Here is a 12,138-nt window from a genome sequence, read left to right as displayed (position 1 = left end):
CACGATTGCTCTAAGTTGAATCCAAGTACCTTTTGTTTGGAGGAAGTTCCTGATAGTTTTATGGTTGGGTTAAGTTTTAAAAGACCACTGCAGTTGCCATTAAAACTGCCATGCTGGGTCATTATATTCATAGGAACACATTTGTGTCAATACTTAAGAGTATCTCTAGTCTAAAGTTTCTTTGATTTTTCTCATGCCTTCTGCAAAATCCTAGAAAAGTGGATTGGTTTGTGTCTTGATGCAAACTCTCCTATGAATTGTGAATCCAGAGCCATTAGGGTTACTGTTATATAAATCAACATGATATAAACTAGAGTTATTTGAAAGGAGTTAACATCAACTAAGAAAATGCCTGTGTCTCTGTGTGTGTGTGTGTGTTAGAGGGGTACTTTTAATTATGTAAAGGATTTTTTTATTCACTTTACGTTCTGGCCACCCACCTTTCATAATCCCTCCCCATCTCTCCTTCTGTGAGAGGGTGAACCAGACCCCACCCTCAGGAGTTATCTCCCCACCCTGAGACATGAAGTCTCTGTAGGACTAAGCATATTCTCTCCCACTGAGGTCTGACAGGACAGGCTAGCTAGAAGAACATATCCCACAGACAGGCAACAGCTTTTGGGCTGGCCCACACTCCAGTTGTTCTGGACCCACGGTGAAGGCCAAGCTACACATCTGCTACATATGTGCAGAGGAAGGGGGCTAGGTCCAGCTATGTATGCTCTTTGGTTGGTGGTTCAGTCTTTGAGAGTCCCAAGGGTCCGTGTTAGTTGATTCTGAGGAGTTCCCATCTGCTTCCAGATTGCAATCCTTCCCCAAACTCTTCCCTGAGAGTCAAGGCCCAGCCCATTGTGGGTGGTATCATCCCTAGGTTGGTAGTCCTAGGTTTTATAAGAAAGCAGACTGAGCAAGCCAGTAAGCACCACTCCTCATAGCCTCTGCTTCCAGCTTCCTGCCTCGTTTGAGTTCCTGACCCGACTTCAGTAGACTACAATATAGAAGTATCAGTCAAATTCTTTCCTCCCCAACTTGTTTTTGGTCATAGGATTTCTAATGCTATGATGAAACACCAACTTGCAATGGCTGTTATTGCTGACAATCTTTTGAAAAAAAAAAAAAAAAACAAGTGATCTACAGTCTGCCCTTCATTGTCTGAAAGGCTATCTCACCCTTGCTCAGAGGCAGTCATGGAGAAACCTGTAGACCAAGTTAGAATCTTTATATGATGGTAACACATGGTTCTTAAAAACTTAGTGCCTGAAGTGAGACCCTTTCAGTGTAAATCTACCTCCTGCCTCCTAAAGCCTTTATGATCTTAAACCATTGCTGCTTTATAAAACGGGGCTGCATTAGTAGTATTCATGTAGAGGTGTTAGGAAGTTTGAATATGTTAAGTCATGTGAATGTTTTATAACAAATTCCACTCATAAGTATGTTGAGGTCTATGTATTCCATATCTTATAGATCTGACAATGATGAATCTGTCAGTAATTGCCTTGGCAAAGAAAACCTGATGGCAGTAGTTCTTTTAACTGGTGGGACCTGGACATATAGAAGGGAGTGCAGAGCAGGTATTTTATTCAGCATTGCCTTCATCTCCCCGTGGCCTCTGGAATCCCCCAGGCTCTTCTGTATAGCTGTTATCGGGGTATTGTGTACCGCTCAGCTGCCCACTAGTGCCCCCCCCCACCTCTCTTTCTCCTTGTTGCTAGTCCTTGCCGCTTTTCAGCACCCCTATATCTCTGTTGTCTTCAGCTATGTTCTATTCTTCCCGTGCATTTTTGTTGATTCCTCTTCAGTGCATCAGGGCTGGCCATTGGCTACAGAGAGCACCCTGTTCTGAAGTTCTCTGAGAGACAGGGATGGTTCTGAACTAGCTTGTATGATGTGGCAAGGTTACAAAGTAAACTGTGACTCTGCCCACTGCTATCTTGGTTGACCTATGATGAGGTTGTGGAACCTAGTTACATTCCCTGTTACCTTTTCTGCCTCCTTTCTCATTCCTATTTCTAAACAGAATTTCTGACTGCTTGGTCATCTGGTAGGGCATGCTGTCTTCTTAAACATATGAATCATCATCTATGGGCTCTTCCCCACGGCCTTTTGTGTTATACGTAACTGGATGTTATGTATAACGTATGTTTTATTAGATCAACATAATAAAATGTCTTACATTTTGCCAAGTTATTAAAAGCACTTTCAATACCATTCCACGTTCTTTTGAAAGGAATATAAATTGGTATTGTCAGGCTTTCTCGGTGAATATAACATTACTTCATCCAACATTGTGATCTCCAAATGTGGCTGAAGCTAAATCACTATATTTTATTCTGATAGATGTGTAGTTAATGAATTGGAAGTGGGATAGTATTTCTGATGATCAGTTTTAGCCTCACTGTTTAACAGGTAGAGAAATAAACTTTCACAATGGCCCAGACTGAAAGTTTCCTGCAAGGCTGCCTGCTGCCTCCCTCTCTTGCTCCCTTCACCATTCCTGCCAGCCCTCTGCCCATTCTTCCTCCTCCCATAACATTTCCTTGGTTTTAGCCTTACCAGTACCAACAGGTTCCACCCATAGAGGGCACCAGTATGTGTGCAATGAAAGACATGAAGAAATGCAGGTATTTAATAACTCACCAAGTGCTATGCTTATCTGCATGTCAGAATGTTCTCAAAATGGCTAAACTCTTGCTGATGACAACAGGTACAGAGCGAGAAAGTATTGGTATGAGGATGCTATACGCTGATACAAAGGGACACGGAATTTGCCAAACAGTGCTTATTGGAATTGAGAATAAAACTCAGGGTTCTAATTGTTGAGTGTGGAAAAGAAGGTATCTTAACCTTTGAGGACTTCCCCCCACCCCACCACACCCCCCCGGGAAAAAGATCTCAACTCTCTCCTTTATAAAGTGGGAACATTTAAATACTACTTTACATACTTATGTATTAGAGTAATATTCATACTTTACCATGTTGACAAAAGAACACTAAAGTACAAAATTTTATATATTTTTTATCTATACAAAATAACGAGATAAATGTATCTGGCATGTACTCTCATCACCTTATATGGAAAACTTATGCTTGCCAAAGCTAATGTATTAAATTCTAGATCAGGTACAGTGTGCATGTCTACAGTTAAGTAGAAGCCTTCTATAGCTAGAATAGTTAGCACTATGAATAGTGCTGAAGGATTATGCTGTTCAGTGTTAAGGAGGCTGATTTTAACTTTTGCTTTGTTTCGTTTTCAGCTACGACAGCTAGTTAATATATGCATCAACCCAGATCCAGAGAAGCGACCAGACATCGGCTATGTTTATGATGTGGCAAAGAGGATGCATGCATGTACCGCAAGCGCCTAAACTGTACAAGATCCTGAAGACGGCAACCAAGATAACTTAAAAGTGTTTTTGTGCAAATCATACCTCCCCGCTTATGTCTGGGTGTTAAGATTACTGTCTCAGAGCTAATGCGCTTTGAATCCTTAACCAGTTTTCATATGAGCTTCATTTTTCTACCAGGCTCAATCACCTTCCCAATCCACAACTTTGGGATGCTCAGATGGCACCAGGAATGCAAGCCCAACAAGAGTGTTTAGCTTGAGAATTGTGTAGAGTTTCTGCTGATAAACTGGTTTATAGATAGTCAGTGCCAGACGGTGAAGAACACACACATAGGCACATGTCCAGAGGGATGCGTAACCTGAGGAAGGACCTGGGCATTTGACTTGTTTGCTTTTAAGTCACTTAATGGAAGTTGTAGTGGACATAATTGTGAACTTCTGATTTTTTTTTTAAGTTTCAAGTACATGTTTTAGTTCTTAGCATTAGAGATCTCAAATATAATTCTTATAATACATGCAGACATAAACTTTTTGAGAGAGATTTAAAATTTTTAGTTTATACATTCAAAATGCAACTATTAAATGTGAAAACATAGAGGTCAAAATGTGAGTTGGACACTGAAGTCTATGTTTTAATGCCTTTGGAAGCCTTCTTTTGTGTGTTTAAATGGTATAAATGAACCCATTTTAAAACGTGGTTAAGGACTTGTTTGCCTGGCGTGATAGTCATTTTTAACATGCACAAGGCTTTGTGTTTTTATTGTACATTTGAAGAATATTCTTGGAATAATCTTGCAGTAGTTATAGTTCAATTTCTTTACAAATCTAAATACACTTTACTCATAACTATACACTGTAATGCAAGCATATATTTTTATTCATATATTGAAGTTTTGATCAGTTCCCCTTCAGAATCTTTTTTATTCAAGTTACTTTCTTATTTATATTGTGTGTGCATTTTATCCATTAAATGTTTCAGATTTTCTGAGAATGAATTCCCTTTTTAAAATATATTTGGTATGCCAACACTTTTCTAGGATTGAAAAAAAATTTTTTTAAACGTTTGGGCCATTCTATGTGCATCTGTTTTATCTTGTTAGAAAGAAAAGGTGTGTGTTAAAATGTGCCTGTGAATGTCGATGTTGTTTGACAGGGTTATAATTTTAGAGTATGTTTTAGAGAATGTTTAACGGCGTGAGGACTGGCCCTTACTGAAGACAGAACTGTTCTAAGAGCAGCATTTCCGTTGAGATGCTTTGGAGTAAAGTACTGTATTTGTGTATGACGATGACAGACATTTTAGTTAAGGAGGGGAAAAAAAGAGGGGTATTTAGGAAACCCTGAGGTGGAATTTTGGTGAATGTCTTCATCTTACTACCAACCAATTCCTTCAAAGAATTGTGGAGCCAAAGAACAGAGTAGTCGTGGCTGTTGCAGAACACCGTGTGCCACGGTAGAGCATTGGGAAGGCTCATCCTGCCGGTGGCTCGGTCAGACGCCCGTGCTGGGGAGCTTGTGCTCGGCCCACAGAGCTCCCGGGTTCATTTTCTTACAGAGTGTTCTTTCTACAGTTATTTCCAAGTAATTGTAAATTTTCAAAGTAATATCTCATCTTTTCATTCACTATGTATGCTGTCTTAGACAAAGGAAATCTGTTTTTTTTTTTGTCTTGAAGGCTGAACTGGGTACATCCCAGATCTTAGTGGCTCATAGGATATACCCAGAGGCACGAAGAAATGGCTTCCGGTGACCATTTGGGTTGTGTTACATCCATTGTAATGTCACAGGACTGACTGAGATGAAACATCCCCTTCCTACAAGAGTTGTTTTCTTTCCATATTTAAAAACATGAGGTTCTGCCTGGCAGTGATGGCGCACACCTTTAATCCCAGCACTCGGGAGGCAGTGGCAGGCGGATTTCTGAGTTCGAGGCCAGCCTGGTCTACAAAGTGAGTTCCAGGACAGCCAAGGCTACACAGAGAAACCCTGTCTCAGAAAACCAAAACTAAATGAAAATACAAGGCTTCTCCCCTTGTAGTGACTTTGCTTTATGAATTTGTCTCAATAAAAAAATAGAGCTGGAGGGCTTACTGGTCAGGGATGGTCACTGTCACTTTGTACAAGAAGAAACTTTCTTTCAAATATTTTAAGTCCCTCAGTTCATATCTACCCTCCCCCCTAAAAAAAGAATATATTGTGTAGAAACAAATTCAGTGTGATATTTGCAAGTGGTTATGGAATTGATTAAAAGTTATAATCTTAACAATCACCTATAAAATATTCTCTTTATATTTCTGTTTATGAGTAAATTTTATATGACGTTAAATATTGGAATTGATTTCAGTAACAGGTCAAATTAAAGGTACGGCTGATTTGAAACCTTATTTAAACATTGGTACTAGTTACCCAGGGGAGAATGTGCAGTAACGTTGGTTGGTATGCTGAGGTATGGGGGTGGTGAATGAAGGGTACCCTACCTGCAGTGCTCAAGAATGTCCAATGATTGTAAAGTTACTGAGATGTCACCGGCAAGTCGTGAGCGCTCTACTGTTCCTTAGTGTGTCCTTTACAAAACGCCTGTCTTATATCATGTACTCCAGGTTTTGCTCTGAACTTTTTCTCTATTTATTATAACCAAGAAGCTGTTACTCACACAAATGTCTATTCTTTTCAATTGAATGTACTGTTTATAACCCACAAATGCGCACTCTTTGCCTCCAATTCCCGTAGTACTGTAATAATATGAATTTTTTTGTGAAATACTTTCTATTTTGTTATGCTTTAAATATACATGCAAAAGAATTCTGTTATTAGCTTCAAAAACTGTACAGTATCTTAATATAAATATAGAAATATAAAAGATGAGTACCGTAAGTTTTAGTATCTGTCAGGTTCCCTCCCTTTTACCTCTCCAAATCGCCCATTGCTATGCTTGGCACCGAACCTACAGAAACAGTTCTTACCCAGTTCCAGGACTTTGCTATCTTGAAGAAACCGAAACAGTGAGGCAGTCAAAAGTGACAACCTCTCTGGAGGCTCTGGGGTTTTATGGTTTGGTTTTGAATGTGCGTTATATCATAAAATGCAGCTCACTAGTCTCTTCAATGTCTCCCTTTCTGTCATTGAATAAAAGGCATCCAAACAGTAAGAAAGGGATGATCGTCATCTTGCTTTGAACCTTTAGAGTTTAAAATTTAAGTCAGCACTTCCCATTCCCCATTGCTGCGGTGCGCTGCTACCAGACTCTCAAGGGAATGGGTACGTTTGCTCTTCTCCTAAGTGAGGACCACTGCCCTCCCTGCCAACTAGAGAACAGAGAGCTCAGGAGAGTAAATGTGATTTCACAAGTTAGTTGTTAATTGGCTAATGTTACAGCCCATGACTTGTATTATAGAAACGTTTGTTTCAGTGAGTATGGTTCATAAATGCTAATAGAGGTCAGTTTTACCACATTATAATATTTAGTACTAGTTGGAAATTCTATTTTTAAAAGTTTTATGGAATCATTGGGAAAGTCAGTGCCAGGCATATATGTTTCAAAGCCTTAATGGAGACAGCTGAGGGGTCACACAGTAGTGAGGCTGATTAAAAAAAAAAAAATCAAGGTAGGAAATCACTTCAGAACTCCCTCAAATTATCAAAAGAACTTCATGGTATTCCTTAAACAGATAAATACGACTGCCTCTGAGAATGGGAAAGCCTATACTGTACATTTAGTGTTAGGATTTTGTAGCTTGGGACTTAGATGAATTATTTTCTGTGTCAGGGTTGTAATGCAGAGGAAGTCATTCTTGCTATAAGCACACTATAGATAAATTCCTCATTTTTCTAGGCTTTACTTTCTGTGTAAAATTGGGATATAAATCCCTAACCAGATGGACTCACCTTGTGCAGGACCCTGTGTAGTGTAGCGTATCACCTGATTGCTTGATAAATGCGGCCAATATTAGATGACCACATGTAATACTTGGCTGAGGAGCAAATTCCCATGTGTCTTCTTGGGCTTTAGCTTCGTCTCTTCTCTCTAACCCCATTTCTATAGCCTCATTTTTCAAATGCCCTGATCTGTTCTTTCCAGTAGAACTTCTATTCATCTATTTTTTTTTTCTAAAAAAAAAAATTTTTTTTCAAGTACTCTTCCTCAGCCGACTTTCAGGTGTTCTTCAGGGAGTAGTCAGATGACAGTAGCAAAATGGTTTCACTGGTCACTGGTCTACCTTAACAGAACCCAGTGATTCCATGTGAGATTTACTCATTCTCCCTTCTTGATCCTAAATGCTAGTAAGACAAATCTTTGTTATCTTCTTTGTGGAGTTGAACACTTACTGTGCCTCCTCTGGTGAATGTTGAATTCATCACTGATCACTGTGAGACTGCAAGTATATCCAGCCTCCTCAGGCCAACAGGTAAGATCAGAATAGGTAAGGACTAGCCAAGAGAAGAACAGATGAACCTTTTAAAGGAGCTTTTGAAGCTTTCATGGTGGGTTGTGAAGAGACTAAAGACTAAGATGAGGCCCTGAACTTAACGTGCAAAACATTGGAAGAAACCCATGCAAATGGCTAAGCAGGATTAAGATGTAAAGTGAATAAATAATTAATGAGGAAAGAAAAACAGATGTGGGCAAGCACAGGAGCAATGGCCATGAAAGAAATTAGTTTATAGCTAGATAATTGAGAAGAAACAAGATCAAGAGGAAGTATACAGGAGATGGTAAAGAGTGAGACCCATTGAAAGGTTCCACCCACTCCCCAAGAGCTTGTTAAATATTCCTCTGTACTAGGGCCACTTCCAGTTATGACGAGCATCATGATGGTGATCAAGTGAGACGGGAACCTAAATATGAAATGAGCGTGTTTTAGAGTTTCCATTGCAGTGAAGAGATACCATGACCAAGGCAACTCTTATAAAGGAAAACATTTAATTGTGGCTGGCTTACAATTTCATGGGTTTAGTCTGTTATTATGGCTGGTAGCATGGCAGCATGCAGGCTAAAATGGCATTGGTGACAAAGCTGAGAGTTTAAAATCTTGATCCATAGATGACAAGGAGAGTCTGTGTCCCACACTGGGCATATCTGAGCATATAAGAGTTCTCAAAGCCAACTCTTGCAGTGACACACTTCCTCCAACAATGCCACACCTACTCTATCAAGGTCACTCCTAATAGTGCCACTCTCTATGGGCCAAGCATTCAAACAGCCTAGTCTCTGGGTTCATACCTATTCAAACCATCACGTCTCCACTGCTGTCCAGTCTACACATGAATGGACCATTAAGAGTGCCCCAAACTTGTATAGCCTATAGAGACTAGATTTCTTTCTCTTAGACATGCTCCTGAGAGCCACAGAAGGAATTAGAAAGCTAGATCACAATGTCTAGCTAAAATCAAAACAACCATTGAAAAATTGACATGTCAAAACATGCCTTGAAGACAATCACTTTGTGGAAAAGCTACCACATAAAGGTGTTAGAGATGCCTGATTTATGAGAAGTATAAACCTCAAAGTAGGAACACAAGAAATATGAAGGAAAATAAAAATCAAGATAACAGACCACCAAAGGCAATTCTCATAATGGAGTAAATAGAAACCCAAATTAAGTGCCTGTTGAAGAATTTCATACAGGTACCAAGAAAGCTTAGTGAAATCCAAGAGAACAGAGAAAAATGAAACTTAGAAGACCATATCGTACACACAGGAGAAATGAAGTTTTAAAATAACCAGACAGAAATACTCAAAAGGTTAAGGTCTGAAGAAATTTAAAAGTGGAAGTGTACATTCAAGAACTTGGGACTCTGTTATAGTCAGAATATGGAGTGTCCCCATGGGCTTTTGTTTGAACACAGACCCCAGCTATAGGAGGGTTGTAGAACCTCTAGGAGGTAGGGTGTTGCAAGAGGAAGTGGGTCATTGGGCTAGGCCTTGTGGTTTTATAGCCCAGCTTGATTTCTGTTTTCTTTGTGCTTCCTGACTGCAGATAGGATATGCTCAGTCATCTTCTGTTCTGCCACTATAACCTTTCCACTAGGATGGACTGTGCAACCCCAAACTGTGAGCCAAAATAAACTTCTTGCTTTGCATCACAGCAATGAGATACTAGGGCATAGAAAAGCTATTTAATGATGTAATAGGAGACACTTGGAAAAGATCTAGGTACCCAGACTGAGGATACCTATAAACAAACATAAACAGAAAACAAAAACAAAACAAAAAACACTTTACTGTGAGAAGGATAAGACAAAGTAAAACACTGTAAATTTGGTATGGAAAAGCAGCAGGTCACATTTAAGAGCATCTTTTCAGAGTACCAGGAAAGTTTCTCAGCAGAACTCTATAGACCTGGAGAGAATGGAATGCTATTTTCCATGTCCTGAAAGAATTTTCAACTAAGCAACCAAGATCATTATACCCAGCAAAGCTAACCTACAAAAAATGGCAGAGAAATCGATACATGCATGGCAAGATCAGCAAGAATGGAGAGTTCCTGACCCTGAGCTTAGAGTTATTAAACAGTTTTAAGGGACTTATATATTCAGATGTGAAAGAAGACACCATTACATTATGAAATAATTTTCCACTAGCAGAATAGACACACAAAAGCAAAGCAAAATAATCAAACATTGCTGCATTGAATTGTAAAGATAAGAGAGCAAAGACTAAGATTACTCAAAATAAACAAAAAATAAACCACAGTGGTGTCTAAACATGTCACTAATAACTTGGAGGGCTCAGAATGTAGGCTTAGGTTTTTTCAAAATTGAATTTAATAATTTAATAATATTAATAGTAATAATTTAATTTAATAAGGGTTCTCAAATGCTTCAACCCTGCTTCTAACCCAAAGGTAAGAGAGAAAAGATTGTAAATAAGACAAGGGGATATAGTTGAATTTAGAAGTAGTTCTTTGGGGTAATTCCAGCAGTCCAGTTCAGTAGTGTCAGGATACCAAGCACCATTCAGAAGCAGTGGCCACAGCATGATCTGGCAGAAATAGCCATGCCTCTACCAAATCCACACAAGTCAGCAGGAGTGACCAAGGGTAAGTTCTCTGTCATGCCTCTCTCAACGAAGTGAAGATGCAATACTAGGGAAGTGTAAAGTGCCCTGTCACTATTGAGTCCTACTTGCAAAACATCACTGAGTTTGTATCACATGACACAACCAGAAATTGCCACCTCATAGCCTGGTTATAAAGCATTTGTCTAGTACCCACAGGACTTTGGATCCAATCTTCAGCACCACTGAAGATTGTTGGTGATGGTGACAATGGTGATAATGATGACCATGGTAACAATGATAATCGTGATGAAGGGGGAGGGAGAGAATACATTGAATGTAATCTACTAAATTCTAAAATTTAAAAGTATAAACTAGCTGTCTGAAATGACATCCAATGAACAAACAAAAATCCAACACCCAATAATATGCTACCTACTAGAAATTCACTTTAGAATTAAAAAAAAAACACACTGAGTATGATATTCCCATCAAATATTTTACTGAACAAAATTGACTGGAACTATAGGAACTACAGAAAACTACAAACTATAGGAAAACAAGGCTACTATGGAATGATCAAGCAATTGATTTAATAAGAAAATATAACTGGAAGTCTGCATGCAACTAATGTCAGAAAATAGTGCAAAAAAACACTATTAGATCTAACAAGAGACATGGGCTTCAGTACACTAGAAGTAGGACGATACCCACCTCTCATCAATGGACAGTTCATGCAGATCAAATAACATGAGGAAAGTTTTATTAGCTTATGTGCCTAGCAGACATCTACTAAACATTCTAGCCTACAAATGCAAGCTACAAATTATCATTGGAGTATAACCAAAGGAGGATAGCACAAGTAATAAAACTAGAAGTCAGTAAGAAGTAAAAGTTTGGGAAATGACACAAATGTGTAGAGACTGAGTTACACAATATTGAATGACTACTGTATCACTGAGGAAGGTGAAGGCAAATGTGAAAATTGAATCCAAATGAAAATGGATAAGTAAGAAGTCAAAATGTGGAATCTAACAAAATGCCTCTATAGGAGAAATGTTTGTAACAACTAGCGCCAACCCCCACAAAATGCATTCACTTACAATAAAAAATGGTATTTTCTCATGCATCATCATAAAGATATAATAGAGCTGAAGAGATGGCTCAGTAGATAAAGCACTTACCACATAGGCATGAGGTGTTCAGATCTCCAGACCCCATGTAAATACAATAGCCAAATACAGCAGACATATACAGCAGCCACTCTGTAATCCCAGCACGGATGTAGTATGATGGGAGTGGAAAAGGAGCATCCACCTGAAGCTTGCAGGCCACCCAATCTGAAGCTATGACCACGAGACCTTGCCTCAAGCACTGCTGAAGGCCAGTACTGACTGACACAGAGCTCGTCTTTTGACTTCCACACATGCACCACAGCATACACACAGGGATACTCAGAGAGAGAGGGGGAGAGGGGGAGGGGGAGGGAAAGGCAGAGGGGAAAGAATAAACTAAACACATAATTTATTGAGGTAAAGAAAGAGCAAGTATCAGAAAGAAAATAAATGGAGCTCTTCCGGCCGGACCAGCACCGGGGTAGCTAGAGCGCAGGGTCTGCTGACGCCCGCCAGCTACCCACGACACCCGCCACAGGATTTTGAGACTTCTGGTGAGTGGAACACAGCTTCTGCGCGAGTCCAATCACGCGGGACCTGAGACTGCTTTGGTTGGGGAGGCAGAAATCCAGCCTGAGTAGGGCCACAAGACACTTCCGGTCAGAACAGCACCGGGGTAG

The 12,138-nt window shown here is 39.6% G+C and overlaps 1 protein-coding gene across 2 annotated transcripts in view; it reads left to right on the top strand.

Moving 5' to 3' along the window:
• Nek7 (NIMA related kinase 7) overlaps window positions 1–6,446 on the top strand; it is a 132,309-nt gene extending 125,863 nt beyond the window's left edge. For both annotated transcript variants that reach the window (XM_085841523.1, XM_085841519.1), the window contains one exon: window positions 3,255–6,446. In XM_085841523.1, the coding sequence (XP_085697649.1) occupies window positions 3,255–3,365 (111 nt within the window). In that variant the 3' untranslated portion in view covers window positions 3,366–6,446. The remainder of the gene's footprint in view (window positions 1–3,254) is intronic.
• The last annotated feature ends 5,692 nt before the right edge of the window (window positions 6,447–12,138 follow it).

The sequence above is a fragment of the Mus caroli genome, unplaced genomic scaffold (assembly GCF_978045245.1).
Source record: "Mus caroli unplaced genomic scaffold, Mus_caroli_1 scaffold_1, whole genome shotgun sequence".
Taxonomy (NCBI): Eukaryota; Metazoa; Chordata; class Mammalia; order Rodentia; family Muridae; genus Mus; species Mus caroli.
The sequence above is the reverse complement of the archived record's forward strand: the minus strand, read 5'-3'. Positions and strand labels throughout refer to the sequence as shown.